Source organism: Mytilus edulis, chromosome 5, assembly GCF_963676685.1.
Source record: "Mytilus edulis chromosome 5, xbMytEdul2.2, whole genome shotgun sequence".
Classification (NCBI taxonomy): domain Eukaryota; kingdom Metazoa; phylum Mollusca; class Bivalvia; order Mytilida; family Mytilidae; genus Mytilus; species Mytilus edulis.
Genome location: NC_092348.1, coordinates 638796 through 656947, shown reverse-complemented (window position 1 = coordinate 656947; position 18152 = coordinate 638796). Strand labels below are relative to the sequence as shown.

Below are 18152 nucleotides of genomic sequence, written 5' to 3'. Positions count from 1 at the left end.
AAAAATTGACTATAAAGGGCAATAACTCCTAAAGTGGTCAACTGACCATTTTGGTCATGTTGACCTATTTGTAGATCTTACTTTGCTGAACATTATTGCTGTTTACAGTTTATCTCTATCTATAATAATATTCAAGATAATAACCAAAAACAGCAAAATTTCCTTAAAATTACCATTTCAGGGGCAGCAACCCAACAACGAAATGTCCGATTCATCTGAAAATTTCAGAGCAGATAGATCTTGACCTGATGAACAATATTACCCCTGTCAGATTTGCTCTAAATGCTTTGGTTTTTGAGTTATGAGCCAAAAACTGCATTTTACCCCTATGTTCTATTTTTAGCCATGGCGGCCATCTTGGTTAGTTGGCCGGGTCACCGGACACATTTTTTAAACTAGATACCCCAATGATGATTGTGACCAAGTTTGGTTAAATTTGGCCCAGTAGTTTCAGAGGAGAAGATTTTTTGTAAAAGTTAACGCAGGACGACGACGGACGACGGACGACGACGACGGACGCCGGACGCCAAGTGATGAGAAAAGCTCACTTGGCCTTTCGGCCAGGTGAGCTAACAAATCGACATTGAAATGTTTTAATGAATTTTTCTCGGAGTTCAGTATTTTTTGTGATTTAACTTTTACATAAACTTTAAATTTGTAGAATTATAGGTTGCAGTCAAATGAAATGAAACAAAAAGTTTACTTTCTTTTTTTTCACTTTTTACGTCATTCCCTTAATTTAAGCACATACTCATCTATATGTTTTATTAAATGCTGATTTTGTTATTATTTTTCTTCTTGCATGTGTCAGATGATCATGTTTCAGAAGAAAAAATCGATGTTACATTTTATTTATTCATGGTTTTCTCAAAACAGAATAAAACTAAAAAGTATTAACCAAAATCAGTTCCATCAGCTTCAAAACAATGAATATGGAAAGTAATGATTACCACCAAGACAATATAATATTTACCTAAAAGTTTATGTGCTTTATCCAATAAAATATTTCAAAATATTAAGAGGATATCACTTATCAATGACTGCTAACCAGATAACGAACTATCTGTATCAAATTAATAAGTCCAAGCTACATATATAAAATAATAGAACTATAACAGATAGTGTCAATATAAAAAAGAAGATGTGGTATGATTGCCAATGAGACAACTCTCCACAAGAGACAAAAATGACACACAAATTAACACTAATTACTATAGGTCACCGTACGGCCACATACTTCTCATAGTTATTTGCCTGTCACTATGCAGTCCTCATCTTCTTCCCACTGTTAATCAATGGGGATTTCTTTTGGGTTGGGGGGTCATACTAATGAAACATCATTCTACAGGGGGTCATTATGTGATTCACGCATTTTTTATTACCCCATTTTTAATAACCCGATAATGTGCATGATTAATGGCTGTGACATAACTTTCGATTGAGAATAAAAGATCAAACTGGTGCAATGTTTTTAATTAAGAGATTGCGGTTACAAATTAGCGAAAAGAAAATTCCTTTCAATTTACCATTTACTTATATTTGTTTTTATTTGTACATTTAGTGATCTTTCTTTTTCAAAACAAGGAAGTACAATGGTAAATAGAAACTGTTGTTAGGGTAAAATTAGTGTGTATGTGTTTGGAATAAGTACATTAGTAATGTAAAATAAAACGAGACATTAAATTCAAATTGACCAATTAAAAAAATCGAAAGATACCTGTAACTTGACAAATATTGTCATAGGTATAATATACCAAGTCACCAGGCTGAATAACTTCTCGTCATACGACATGTACACTTCAATCAATACTGTCATGGGATTTCATGCTTTAGTTTTCTCAAGGTAGATAATTTGGCAAACTTCAATGTAAACAATAAAACAAGGAAGAAATTAGCTCCACAACGTTAGAAATGTAAATTTGCTTTGCAAATATTTTGTTCTTCCCTCGCCGGGATTCGAACTCATGCTACTGAGATATGTTGGCACCAAATCGCCTAGGATTTTACCCAATGCGCTAGACCACTCGACCACCTAGAGCCTTTAGATCCTATGTGGTCCACGTTTAATATAATTTTGCTTATAAAAGAGCAAAACTATAACTGAAACAGGTTGCCGAGGTTTACTTTTTGTACTTGCCGAAATTAAAATTTGTCAAGTTGAATAGTTTCTTCTTTTGGCCGCATTGAAGATACATGTAACGTGTTTGAGTTTTGTCGAATAACGTAAACCCACCAATGTTTGCTATTCACCATCACGAATTAGTTGATCTTGGTGGTGTGTTTGTAACTAACGACAATTTTAACCACAGCGTAGGTGGCCTTAAATCTATGTCGTCAGTCCGCTAAGTACCAAATGTACCTATTCCCAAATATGACTGTTTTGTTGAGTGTGAAATTGCGTTGCTGTACGGCAAGTCTCGGTATTTATACATCCAATATTCATGTATTTAGTAGCAGTTCTTTAGAAGGGGGAGGTTGGACATTTTTATACGTCTTATTGTTTGCGTTTCGTTTTTTTTTTTTTTTTAAATATTAAACATATTTTATTAACAATCACCTGTTACATCAACCCTCAGTTGCCCAGGAAAGCAACTAAGGGGGCCTTAATTTTCACAGCCTCATTTGTCGTGGAAAAAGTTGTTTATAAAAATTGTTTGCGGTTTTAATTCTGTATTTTTGGTACATTTTACATATATAAATATAGGAAGATGTGGTATGAGTGCCAATGAGACAACTCTCCATCCAAGTAAGCAGTTAAGGTTATAGAAACTGACTGTTTTATAACAAATGCCATATTCTTGACTAGGTACAGGACATTTTATGTAAAATGGTCGGTCGAACCATGTAGCCGTTACTGCTTTCATTGTCATCACTGTGGTCTAATCATGCGTGATACCATGACTTGCATTGGATTCAGGGTTTACAGCATATTGTTTAATAAATACATGTAAACAATGAGGATCGGTTGAAAACAAAAAACTTTACGACAAAAGAGGTGCTTGTATTTCCTATCATGATTTTCTTGATAGTGGGTTGCTGCTCACTAATAAGCTATTAAGCCAAGAGTTCCTAATTGTGAGGTTGAAATCACCCTTCGTTAATTTTACGGACACCATCACGAGTTGGTTGACCATTTTGGAATAACCGTTTCACAGATGATATCGGATATGTTCCTTACGTTGTAACTACAATCCCTTTCCCTTCATGAATGTGACCTACCAAATTAGAATATTTACCGGGTTTGATATATTATGAGCAACACGACGGGTGCCACATGTGGAGCAGATTCTGCTTACCCTGCCGGAGAATCTGAGATTCCCCTAGATTTTACTGGGGTTCGTGTTGCTTATTCTTTAGTCAGTTTTTTTTCGACAATTTGTGATATTTTGTTTATAAAAGTTTGCTTTAAGTTTCAAAATGTGGATAGCATATGATTTTTCTTTCTTCAAAAATCTGTTAATATAAGAATTCAATGCTGTAGTTTTTGAGAATTATACAAAAAGTGATAGTCACGTGCTTTTATTTCTTTTTAACCTATACCATACATGTATGGTATTTAAACTTTTTATTATGAGCTTATTAGTCAGTGTTTCAGTACTATTTATAGCATTTTCGTCTATAAAAGAGGGACGAAAGACACCAAAGGGACAGTCAAACTCGTAAATCTAAAACAAACTGACAACGCCATGGCTAAAAATGAAAAAGACAAACAGAAAAACAATAGTACACATGACACAACATAGAAAACTAAAGAATAAACAACACGAACCCCACCAAAAACTAGGGGTGATCTCAGGTGCTCCGGAAGGGTAAGCAGATCCTGCTCCACATGCGGCACCCGTCGTGTTGCTTATGTGATTACAAATCCGGTAAATAGTCTAATTCGGTAGGTCAAATTCATGAAAGGGAAGGGGATTGTAGTTACGACGTAAGGAACATATCCGATATCATTTGTGAAACGGTTATTCCATAACGGTCAACCAACTCGTGATGGCGTCCGTAAAATTTACGAAGGGATGATTTCAACTTGACCATTTGGAACTCTTGGTTTAATAGCTTTGTTATTAAGTTACAGTTAAAGGAGCACTAGCTTTCAAAAAAATGAGGATCGCAAAATACTAGAGGAAAAGTCAAAATCATAAATCGAAAATAAAATGACAACGCCTTGGCTAAAAATAAAGAGTAACAGATAAATAATAGTACACACGAAACAAAATGAAAAAAACTAAAGACTGTGCAACACGAACTCCAACAAAAACTGGTCGTGATCTCAGGTGCTCCGGAAGAATGTCAATTCATGTGAATTCATGTTCACCGATTAGACTCAAATTCTCATATTTGATTGAAAACAGTGTAAAACATTTATTCAAATTATAAAAGTCTAAAATAAACAATACACATGGCATAGGCTCGATAATAAGTAACTTTGTTTCGTGTGTATTTGAGTCTAGACGCCATTTTAATTGAAACTATCGAGTTGGGCTCCAAAGACCAGATTGTCATATCAACAATATAAACACAAATGTAGTTATAAATAGATAATCAGCAACTCACTCAATAGGATTGTTATTATTATCAATTGAAAATATACGTTAATCATCGTATTTACCTGTATACTAACATTTTATGGATCGAATCCATCAATCAAATGATTAACCTTTGTTTCATTTTCAATGTTGACATTCTTTTCTTTTACATTCGTATCTAGCTTAGGCGTTAAATTGAATTCACATGAATACGGATTCAATGAGGTCGGATTGTTCTCTTGCAAGTTAATAATTCATCATCAATGTTTCTGAGCTTATTTTGAAAAAAGATAAACCATATACTGATAATGGCCGCTAAAGACGAATTATCATATCATTATTCCACTTTTAATAATGATTGAACAAAGCAAATAATAGTTTAGACTGTGTATCTATCTCGTATCTATACATAAGTATTTATACATTACTGGTTTCGAAATATTTGTAAAAAGTAAAATCACAAACATACTGAACTAAAAGGAAAATTCAAAACGGAAAGTCCCTTATCAAATGGGATAACAAAAACTCAAACACATCAACCGATGCAACTGTCATAAAAGTGAGAGGTTTAGCTAGCTATAAAACCAGGCTCAATTGCCATTTTTACTACACAAGGAAATGTCTGTACCAAGTCAGGAATATGACAATTATTGTCCATTCGTTTGATGTGTTTGAGATTTTGATTTTGCCATTTGATTAGAGACTTCCCGTTTTGAATTTTCCTCGGAATTTACTATTTTTTGTGATTTTACTTTTAACATGCAGATGAGCCGGCAATTTAACGTTGTGTGTACGGAATTTTGCGAAGCTTAGATATCCAATACAAACAAGGTAAGTCCATCGATTTATTGTTCAATATAGATCAATATAATGTTCATTGAACCCATGAAAGACTTATGATTCACCAAAATCTAATTCTTGTCAAATGATATGTTGTTGCTTGCATGCTAACGTGAGTGTCATTTTTACAAGACACTGGTTGTAGTACGATTAACACACACGACAATATTATTTTAAGCGTTGTCCGCAGGAACAACATTTTTAGCGTCAAAAAAATGATAGACATTTCACAGCTTCTTTTTGTCTGAAAACGATCATAAAGGTATATATGGAGAGAAAACTCTGAGACAAGTGCTAGTGCGTTTAGCCTATGCTGTGGCGTGGTCCTCAATGAAATCCATAGCTATTTAAAAGTGATGGTTCCAATTGATGTTTTGGGGTTTTTGTTGAATTGTGTTACATTTGTCATTTCAAGGTATGGGTTTCTCTCATTGTTACAGGCCGTTTGTGACAACAGATGCTCACTTCTATCAACTATTCAATACCCTGATGAATGAATTTAACTTATGCAGCAATAATGTGATCAGAATTTAGGTTTTCAGCAGTGGTGTATAGTTTAATTTCACTTTGTACTAAGAGTTTTCATATGCCACATAAGCATTTATAGTCAGATCAGCAGGTGTCAATCCTCACACAAACTGATTCAATAATACTGTGAACAATGTGGGGTGGTGTAATTTTATTGTTTATCATGCATAGATTATATTTCACAAAATGATTATGTTGTTGAGCTAGAAATGCTTTAAATTTTCTTTTACATTATTGAACTTCTATAAAGTTTCATATCTATAACATTATAATAGTTATCAAAAGTACCAGGATTATAAAACATATTTCATATAACTGCACTTTTTATCATCATTCTATAAGTTTAAACTCAATTTATGGACAATGGGGGCTTTTAATTCAGTTTGACAGCTTTAAACCAACTAGTTGTTTACCTTTTTTAAATGGATGAAAACAGTACTTCTTTATCTAACAATTCGTACTCAAAATGTTTTTTAAAGGATGTTTATGCATCCCCTACTAAATATGTTGTGCTAAAGATATATAAAAAACACAACATTTTGGCAGGTGCATGAAAAAAATTGCAAGTTATACACTGTCCACACTAGGGACTATATATATTATCACTGAAACAAAAGGACGACTTCTGCAAAGCTTCAAAAACGACACATGTATCTGTATGCTAATGCAAAACAAACAAATTTCCAAAGGTCCAAATCCGAGGGTGTCTGGTAGAAGGAACACAGAAAATGAATATATTGTTTTACTTCAGCAAACCCTCTTGACCCCCTGATTCATTCCTCTTTATGAATTAAGGAGAATCCAGGCTACTCGAGCGGAAGCGAAGCTTCGGTCTGGACAGAAAATAACATAGCCAAAAAGACAACTAAATCGTAGAACTACGTCCTGACTAAAAGTAGACAGTCTAAGTTTAAATGCACATACACGCTAACGTTAAAAGTAAAATCACAAAATACTTAACTCCGAGTAAATATCTGTTTGATTTAGCCAAACTTGAACACGCCTTACAGTTCTTTAATTATAGTCGACTGTCGCCAAAAAATGTTCTGACCATTGTAAAAACGAAATCACTGTTTCAATAAAATCCCATTTGAGCAGCAATTAAAATAAGACGTGGACGTACTTCACACTAAAGGGCACATTTTCAGTTTTCAGATGAATTTTTCTTCTCTAAAACACTATACAGAAACACGTATCTATCTTCTTGGTTACACAATAACAATACTTTCTTTTTCGGGTTGTAATTTAGGGAGACTGGATTGTTCAGACCATCTTATTCAGTAAGTAATTTCTTACTGACTTTCCCATGGTGTCGTATCGTCATCAGATTGTTAGAATCTCTCCCTACAACAAACACGTTTTGATCATTGTCAACTGATATTCCTCTTGAGTAGACTAAAGATTCATCAGTGTATGACAAAAAAGTTTCCCCCTGCATACTGCAACAGTATACTATGCCTTTGTCAGAAGATGCACAATAAACTCTGTCTTTAACAGTTGTTATATAAAGAACATCAGGTTCCTTGTGTTTTTCAAAAATCAAACGTTTGCACTTCGTTAATATATCAAATTCCTGAATTCCTTCAGTGAAGACTACGACATAAATTTTCTTATTGTAATATGAAATTCCTCAACAATTCCATTCAAATGTTTCTTTGGTTAAACTTTCTTAGTTTTTAAGATTCAATATTTCCATACAGTTTCCATACGAAACTGCCATATTATAAGTATCTATAACCGTCAGATCGTATTGTGTGCTAGATACGGGTATGTCACGGATATGCGTTCCACCTTCACTATACTTCATAATAACCGTTCCATTGTAATCCGCAATCATTAAATACTGTTTAGTAAAATTGCGCATCCACTGACATGCATTTTATCAGTTTTGGCTTTTATTTGGAATTTGTAACGGAACTGCAGCTTGATAAGCTCAAAGGTTGAATCATTTGAGCTTGACCGGCTTTTGCATCTTTAAATGGTAAACTGATTGTGTTTTCTTCAACTATAATCTTTCCAAATTTATCAACATCTTTTAATAATGCATTAATACCTGCATGCATCTCAACTCCTATCTTGGAATCCGACATTGCACTCGTCGTCAATTCTAATTTGCGTACCTCTTCGTTGATTAACTTTTTGATTTCACGAGATCTAAGAAAAACTTGTAAATCGGTTCCGAACCGCTTTAACTGTCATGTTTGTCTTTTTAGTGTTGTGATATCTTATTTTGTTTTTTTCAAATGTTTCCTTATCTTTTTATATTTTAATCTGCACTTTTTACATCGTTGTGACAACTCATCGACTAATTTTCCCTCAAGTTCATCTAAATGAGTGTTTAAGTGTGTTCGCATTGCTTTGATTGAATCTTTGACACTTTGTTTCTGAGTTTTGATTTTTTCCTTAGAAATATCGCAAGTTTTCATAAATTTCTTTATGTTACCTAAAGTGCCCTTTATTGAATTCGTCAAGTCATCAAAGGCTGTTGATTTCTTTGCATGATTTGACGCCTCTTCTAGTGAAATAACGACGCCATAACAAAGTTTGTGTTTTGATGGTATGCATTCCATGCAAATAGCTTCATCGTGTGTTTTGCAGTACTTATCAAACTTCTTGTTATGCTTATCATATTTCAAGTTAATAGGTATATTTTCAATTTTAAGATAGTTTTCTATTGAAACTAATTTGTGATCACTAGTACCACTCAAAGATCTGTGACTCTGTTTGCAGTCAGTGCACAACCCTTCCCCGCACTTAATGCACCATTTTTCCGCATTTTTATGTATGTTTCTACGCCTACAGGGTCCACACAGTATGGATGACATATTTCTCTATCTAAAACAAATATATTCAGTATTAATTTTTGTACTTGTTAAAATGGATGGTAAATTTCTAAATACAGATTAAATCAACGACATTGTGGCATATTCCATTCAATCCTTAAAGTTGTTTTTTTACCAAACGCACAATGTTCTCCAAATGACGAAATCTTTTAAATATAACTATTTAAAATTAAGAATTAAATGCTCTAAAACACTTGAAAAAAACTCAAATCTTTTGGATCCAAATTCATGCGATCAAATTCTTAAACTTTTACAGCTTATTCTGTTTTTTGGATCACCATATAAAATGTTTACCATTATTCGTGTTTTGATTACGTGCAAAATGGTTTTTTTTCAATTCGTGAGAAACACTTACCTCTGTCCTTGCATCTTTGATTTTTAGACTTCTCTCAAATTGTACGAGTCTTTAATTTAATACATCGCATTTTAATATTTCGTAATTAATTCGTTCCCACTATATTTCGTAATTAATTCGTTCCCACTATTTTTGAATATTTGTTAACCGACAATCTAAAGATTCAGAATATTGTTGATTTGTATTCATTTAAATGCCATCTACTATAGATAATTGATACGCATAGTTCAAATATCTTTAATTGTCAACAAAACACGCATTGGCTTAATCATGTTTCAGCCTATAGATAGTGCGAATCGAAAATTCAAATCTTTTGTGGAGTAGCGATATTTTCTTTTGGAATCGTATGGAATTTTCAGAAGAATGTTGGCATTTGTTGGAATGAAATAAAATCTATCAGAAGGTTAGTGATAATTGGTCTTAAATCATGCATGTATTTAACATAGCAAACGATTATGCAACTTTTCATGTATTTTAAATGTTTAATTCCAATTATGTTGCATGAATTCAAGTAAATATGCATTTGCATTAAATAAAATGTATCTGCACGATCAATAATTTTGAGGTGTCAAAATGCTGTAACAATGATAAACCAAAGACAGTTGAATGTTAGTTGACCTTGTTCGAATACATTCTCTGCCACAATCATAATAGGATGATACTGTTATTTATTCTTATGTGAATGCACCTTTTTCTAATAGAATAGAGTTATCCTTTATTACTATTAAAACAATCCTAAAGACTTTTTCTAATATAAACATGTTACAAAATTAAAGATGTTAAAATGCGAAAACGATGTATATGTATTCAGCTTGGTGTTTAGGATATAAACACCATTTATACAGTATACATTAAGTAAGGATATCGGATATGTATTTTTTGACGTGTTCATATAGAAACATAATGGATGTAATTGGATGCCACTAATTTCAACGAGAATTTGGGTTTTCAACATGACTTGATTTAATCATTAACATATAAAAAAATGTTTAACAAAAATAACGAACTCCCAAATAGTCAGTCCATAAAAACTTTAAAAAAAATTAAATGCTATCAATGAACGAAACGAGTGAAAAACATCTGCAATATAACTAATATGAATATGTTTGAACAACAATGAAGAATTTCGATTTTTATCTTAAAAGTTCATTTTGACTGCTACCTCATAAGGTCCATTTCACGATTTTTCTTTTAAACGACTGTGATAATAATCGATATACAGTCTATTGATTATTGGCAATATTCACTTAACGTATTTATATGTTTCAATATTTCAAACAAAACTAAACGCAGAAACATAGTGTGTTTGTTTATTCACAATTTCATATCAGAAAAAATCTAAACTCCACATAAAAACAGTTTTCTCGATTCGCACTTCACATAGACTGTGTATGTTACAACTCATTATTGCCCTTTCTTATATAGGTTCGACATAATAATGTTAAGATGTTCAATCGGAATCGATAGTATCAAGTACCATTTGAATTTAAAGTGGTATAAATCATATGAATATCAATGGTGATAAAACTTGAACTGTTTTGCTTCTAATACATCATTGGCTTTCAATTGTTTATTTTTTTCTTGAAAATCCAGAAAAGAACTTCGGACGAATGCAATTTATAACGTTCACAAGAAAAAAGAAACCAATCACTATCAAAAAGTAAAATCACAAAAATACTGAACTCCGATGAAAATTCAAAACGGAAAATACCTAATCAAACGGCTAAATTAAACGCTCAAAAATATATAACAAATAAATAACAACTATCATATTCCTAATTTGGTACAGTCATTTTCTAATGTATAAAATTGTGGATTGAACCTGGTTAAATAGCTAGCTAAACCTCTCACATCTATGACAGTCGCATCAAATTCCATTATATTGACAACAAAACACACATTAATAATAGGTAAACATGTCACAAATAGAGGTACAGCAGACAACATTGTGTTATAATCTTAATCACTAAAAAAAACAAATAAATATGTTACAAAAAACACAGATCAAACTTTTTAATTTTACGTAAATCGCATTGGATTCGTTAATTAGTTATACGATATTCATTCATTGCATAATGGTTTCATATTTTAGTTTTTATTGAAATACGCAAGCGGTCATATCATTGCCACAGTTTTCAACAACTGCGAATATTCTGTATTGCAATTCCTATTAAACGATTAGTAAGAGTGTAAGTGCATTTCTTGTAATTGTCCTTGCATTCTTTGACTTAACAGATCAATAATGTAATAAATGTAATATTGATTCACTCATAAAGTTTTTGCATCAAAAATAAACGCATTTATTCTTAAACAAGTTATTAGCATGGTACGGGTTATGTTCTTCTCTTATGTTTTATGATGGTATGATATAAACCCCAAACAGAATGGATTTTACTTGATTTGCATATGATGAAGACGCAATCTTTCAATCAGTTTAATTGAGTTCTGTGGCTGGCATATCAGTAACTGCGTGTAATGGTGTAGTCCTTAGTTAATTTATGTATCATTATTATTTTGCTTAGTTTCTTTTGTTACTTATTCTGAAATCGTATACGAGCTTCTTTTAAACTGAGTTTGACTGTGCTTATTGCTATGTGTTTTATTATTTTACATTGGCTAGAGGTATTCGAGGAGGGTTGATATCTCACAAATGATGTTGAGCTCCACCTCTGTAAGTCTTGTATGGTTTTTTATTAGTTCATTTATATGTTTTAGAGTTAAGTGTGACGATCATTTCACTGAACTAGTGCACAATTTTATCAAAGGTCCAGCTGAGTACAAAAGAGGGACGAAAGATACCAAAGGGACAGTCGAACTCATAAATCTAAAACAAACTGACAACGCCATGGCTAAAAATGAAAAAAGACAAACGGACAACGCCATGGCTAAAAATGAAAAAGACAAACAAACAACAGCACACATGACACAACATAGAAAACTAAAGAATAAACAGCACGAAACTCACCAAAAAACTAGGGGTGATCTCAGGTGCTCCGGAAGGGTAAGCAGATCCTGCTCCACATGTGGCACCCGTCGTGTTGCTTATGTGTTATAACAAATCCGGAAAATAGTCTAATTCGGAAGGTCACATTCATGAAAGGGAAGGGGATTATAGTTACGACGTAAGGAACATATCCTTCCGGTGGCGGATATACAACCTTCGGGTGGCGGATTTTCTCGCTGCGTTGAAGACCCATTGGTGGCCTTCGGCTGTTGTCTGCTCTTTGTTAGTTGTTGTCTCTTTGACATATTCCCCATTTCCATTCTCAGTTTTATGTGTATTGGAATCTCAAAAAAATGTTTTAGCCCGCTACATGATCAATTATTAAAGACAGGTGACAGGACGTCTGTGTTTGTTGCACATTATGTAGACGAAACGCGCGTCTGGCGTACTAAATTATAATCCTGGTACCTTTTAAAACTAATTATATCGTATTGGTTTAGTATTTCAGATACTTAAATTTTAATTGCAGATTTTCCATTATTTCAGTTAATATATTCATAGCTTCAGCTGAGTTTTGTTTCTGAACTTCAATTGTATAATAAGATTTTAGATAATTTAGCTTTAGCATCACTACTAGTGAAGGTCTTATAATACGCTTATCTTTCCATGACGTGTCAAAATAATACAAAAATAAGATTTATTTACAGACGCGTCATTTTCAAGTAAAAGCTAGTTTTTGGTTCTTAATATACATCTAATAGAAAACTTTACTATCTGTTATATAAGACATTTGTATTGTTGATGCTCTTTCGGCATTGAAACAATTAATTTCAAAGAAGTTGCCTTGTAAAGCATGTTAAAAAAAATACCATTAAACAAGAGATGAAAATGAAACTACACCCCACTGAAACAGAACAATGTTTTTTTAATTGCGTTGTAAAACATTTTTTTATATGTTGTGTGCTTCGTACGAAGCATGTTAAATCCTCATTCATCTAAATGTAAAAGTGCATTAACTTCTAGAAATATCCTAGGGTTTATTTCATGTGTCTCGGAAGAAAAGCAAGATGCATTTTTCTTGCTGTTTCAGGACTTTGTTTTCTTAACATTGCATACAGTATAAGACAAACAGACCAAAACACAAAAATATCCAATATTACCACTGAAACATGACAATGAGATCAAGGTCAGATGACACCTGTCAGTTGGACATGTACACCTTACGATTATTCCATACACCAAATATAGTAGATAAACTCATCATAGATACCAGAACTTAATTTAGTATATACGCCAGACGCGCGTTTCGTCTACAAAAGACTCATCAGTGGTGCTCGAATCCACAAAAGTTAAAAAGGCCAAATAAAGTTCGAAGTTGAAGAGCATTGAGGACCAAAATTCCTAAAAGTTAGACCTCTGTCACCTATTGCTTATAGTATCTGATATATTGACTTTTCCTCAAAAACTTAACCTTGTTCACTGATCCATGAAATGAGATCGAGGTCAAATGAAAACTGTATGACGGGCATGAAGACCTTGCAAGGTACGCACATACTAAATACAGTTATCCGATCAGTCATAATAAGAAAGAAATTAGTATTAAAAAAAATCTCAACTTTTTTTTTTAGTAGTCACATGAAAATGAGATCAAGGACAATAGACATATGATAGACGGAAACTTCATAACATAAGGCATCTATATACAAAGTAAGAAACATTCAGGTCTTCCACTTTCTGAAATATAAAGCTTTTCAAAATAAGTTAACGCCGCCACCGGATCACTATCCCTATGTCGAGTTTTCTGCAATAGAAGTACAAGGAACAACAAAAACATAAAGAGAGAAAGAATTTAGACTCTGTCTCGTACACATTCTTTCACCTCGCATTCTCATGGCAGTGAATATCGAAAATAAACAAGACTGGGACTAAACAAATAAAAGAACCAGAGAAATTTAATAACGCGAAAGCCGAAAAAAGAGAAGAATAACTCGTGTCAGATTTAACTGTTCTCAAATCACCAACAAAAAGGTGAGAACTACGATACATGATTGCATTGCCCGAGACAGAAATGAATAAAACCATTCTGTTTAAAGTCGGCCATGTTACCATTCCACTTAGATACACGATTCCCTGGTAACACTATATAGAAATACTTCTCCAGTATATTATTACAAATCAACAGTAACTTTATATCTGTGTTGTAGTTCACAGAAACTTGATCATCGATACAATCAGTAAGTAACGTCTTACTGACTTTCCCATCATGCTGAATCATAACCAGGCTATTAGTTTTTCTCCCCACAACAAATACATTCTGATCACCGTCAGCTGATATTCCCCTCGCATTAACAAGAGATTGTTCAGTAAATGTCCAGATATCTTCACCTGTCATACTACAGAAGTATACAGCATCTTCCACGAAATCTGTACAATATATTCTGTTTTTTGTTGTAGTTATGTGGAAAATCCAGCCGGCCTCAGCAAACTTCCCTCCAATTGTACGTAATCTGTTCCCTGACACATCCAGCTCCACTATTCCTTCATCGTCGACCTTGATATAAATTTTTCGATTTTGATATGAAATTCCCCAACATGGTGAATCAAAACCAACCTTTGCCTGAACGTTGTTGTCTATTATGTTCATTATTTCCATTAAATCGCCATACGAAACTGCAATTAGATTACTGTCTAGAACTGTCAAATCGTACGGCTTGTTAGAGACTGGTATGTTACGAATATTTACTTTGTCTTCAGAGAATATGGCAACTAGTATATGGCTGTTCGGTAAAATCTCGCAACTGTAGATTTTCATTTCATCCTTTGTCTCTTTTATTTTAAACTTCTTTAGCAATCGTATACCTGTACTATCAAACAATAGACGGGCTGGTATATGAGCTATTTGAGCTTGGCTAACTTTTGCCTCTTTGAAAAATAAACAGGAGTTTTTTTCCTCAACTTTAATTTTTCCAAAGTAATCGATACCCTCAAGCAAAGAAGTGATTACTGGGTGCATTTCTATTTCTATCGTGTAATCCTGTATTACACTCACCACAGATTTGACGGTGTGTACCTTAACATTGATTAATTCGGTGATCTGACGAGTTCCAAGAAATACCTGTACGTCGGAGCCAAGATGTGTCAGTTGTGAAGTTTGCTCTTGTAGCAACTTGATTTCATTCTCTGTTTTATGAAATGTTTTCAGGACTTTTCCATACTTTGCTTTACAGTTCGTGTACAGTTCTGACAGCTCAGTTCTCAATTTTGTCCAAATGTTTGTTTAAATTTGTTCTCATTTCTCCGATTGATTTTTGGATGCTCTGTTCTTGTACTTCAACATTCTGCATAGCTACATTTCGATTCTTAATGAAATGATTCTTGTTATCTAGAGCGACATTGACTGAATCTGTTATATCATCCAGGGCTATCGATCTCTTTGCTGCTTCGATAAGAGAAATAACGGCACCAGAACAATGTTTGTGTTTTGCCGGAAGGCAGGCTACGGAAATGGCTAAGTCATGTGTTTTGCAGTATTGATCAAATGTCTTGCCATGAATATCACAAATCATAATGACAGCACTATTTTCAGTTTTGTGTACTGTATTGGTTGATATCAATGTGTGGTCTGCAGTTACCAACATAGACCTGTGAGTCTGTTCGCAGTCAGCACAGAAACCTTCCCCACAATTAGTGCACAATATCTGTGCAGAATTATTTCTGTTGACACGATTACAGGGTCCACAAATTATACTGGATGACATGATGTAGTACCTTAAAAATTTGTGTTGGTATTAAAATCAGTCAAAATTAAACGTTTTATAAAGGCTGCATGATTGAATTTTCATAAGGGATTTTAAAATTCAATGTGAAATTACATCATTGAATACAAATGAAGTTTTTCAGTATTGTTGTGTAGTATGGCGGTTTATAAGGAACACAGTCACGTTTTTTTTAGACTTCAATGGACGACGACAATGACCCACCCAACAAGATGGTAAAATTATAGTGGAGTGACCAAGCCAACAATTTTTCAACTTTAATGGACCACCCTACCTGCAGGCTAAATTATGACTTTTTTGAAAGAGAAATGGTTATTATTTAATTTTTGCCTGGTCGTAGAATTGAAATATGGGGCATTTTTTTTTTAATGAGGTCAAAGGTAAGTGATTGAAATTTTCACTACTGTCAATTTATTCCACAAGAGGTTATAAAAAGTCTCCAAAAAATATTTGAATTGTTACTTAACAAGAAATTCATAATGAAATAAACTGTTGCACTTCATTTTCAACTTAATTTGAAAATAATGAAACCACCAAATGCACATTTTAAAGGGAATTCAGACAAGTAACAAAATAGCAGATATAACAATCGAATCTCAATTCATTTTGTTACATCGCATGTAATTCTAAAGATATATTTCTAAATTTAACGGCATTTATAAAAAGTCGAAGTCGATTTGGGTTTTGCTTTGATGTATATGTATTGCCAGTCACAAATATTTCACAAGGCAATTAAATCAAATGAGTTTAATGATGGACTAAAGTTTCAGCGAATATTCTAGCTCTATGAACTTTTTAGGTTTTATGTGCCTTTGCCTTGCAAAATCACACATGAACCCCTTAGAAAGAGCGGTTGTATGGGGTATTTTAGCAAACAAAGGGCATGACAACTTTCGAAAACCTGACATCGGTCATCGTTTTCATCGTCGTCTTGTTCCAATATTGCTCGGTAAGTTAAATAATTTCTACAACCATCATAGCCTTTACATGAACAAATATTGGTAGACACAGATTTCTGTTAGTTGCATACACAGTTGTTATTGCAAGCCGTGTCCGTATACGTAAAAACAAGGTCTTCAAGGAAATCTACTGACATAGGTCCCTTAAAGAAAACCGAGAGCAAATTGTTTTTACCCACTTACAAATGTACCAACCAGATTCCTTGGAAAGTATGATCACTGGTTTAGCAATATGAGAGTTTATCCAAACTTGCGTTTGAAACATTGCACTTGGGATGTTCTGTAAAAACGTGTTTTCACATGGGGGGATTTTCACAAGAATTGCATCCTTTATGGCGGCACACTCCACCCTAAGCTTGTTGTGATCATTCAAAGATACGTGAACTTTCCCTTCGGATCATACAATGAGGCGATAAATGCACTTCCAATGTTAACGGCGATTCCTAATCTCCTGTTTGAAAACTTATCGGATTTATCACAACTTTTAGGAATTTTTGTTCTCAATGCTCTTAAACTTTATCATGTTTTTACTTGTTTGGCTTTTCTAACTATTTTGATCTGAGCGTCACTGAGTATTATGTAGACGAAACACGCGTTTGGCGTATCAAATTATAAGCCTGGTACCTTTGATAAATTATTAAAGAACAAACAAAAAACAAATGAACTCTTGTCTGTGTACCGAATCATCTAAGATTTTTTTAATAACCAATCCCCTCCCCACCCCTCCATCTTTCGCTCCTCTTTTAAGAAACGATAAAGATTCTTTTAGTTATTTGTTTAAAACCAAATACATAAAAATATATCTCTGTGCAGAGAATGATGCATTGGTTGTCTAGAAGAATATTTCTATAATTTTACCTAAATGAAAATAAGTTTGAGCCCCCAGTACCGAAAATCCTGGATCCACTACTGGAAGTTGTATGATGAGGTTTCCATTATCGCATCTACTTATTTGTTACATATCTTATTTAAAATAAATCTTCCCATTTTGATAATCCCGTTGAATTCTATTATTCTGACTGTTTCTATGTAAACGTAGTAATTTTGATACTAAATACGAGATTTCGATTACTGGTATTAGTTAGTAGGTAGTAGGTAGTATTACAAAGCATAACGTTTATTTGGGGATGTTTTATTCTGTTTTACGTCCATTTCTTCAATAAAAGAGAGGCAAAAGATACCATAGGAACATTCGAACTCATAAGTCGAATATAAGCCGTCATAAGTCGAATATAAGCCGTCATAAGTCGAATATAAGCCGTCATAAGTCGAATATAAGCCGTCATAAGTCGAATATAAGCCGTCATAAGTCGGATACAAAGACGATATCGACATAGCAAAATACCAAAAAGACCAAAAAGACAAAAAAAAGTATTCAGAA

General features: G+C 33.4%; 2 protein-coding genes across 2 annotated transcripts; both read right to left on the bottom strand.

The window, feature by feature from the left end:
• Nucleotides 1-14071: 14071 nt before the first annotated feature.
• Nucleotides 14072-15049, bottom strand: LOC139522632 (uncharacterized). The gene has a single exon (XM_071316097.1). The coding sequence runs from the start codon at nucleotides 15047-15049 to the stop codon at nucleotides 14072-14074; it is 978 nt and encodes a 325-aa protein (XP_071172198.1).
• A 235-nt stretch (nucleotides 15050-15284) lies between these two features.
• LOC139522630 (protein wech-like) lies at nucleotides 15285-15794 on the bottom strand. The gene has a single exon (XM_071316096.1). The coding sequence runs from the start codon at nucleotides 15792-15794 to the stop codon at nucleotides 15285-15287; it is 510 nt and encodes a 169-aa protein (XP_071172197.1).
• Between the last annotated feature and the right edge of the window lie 2358 nt (nucleotides 15795-18152).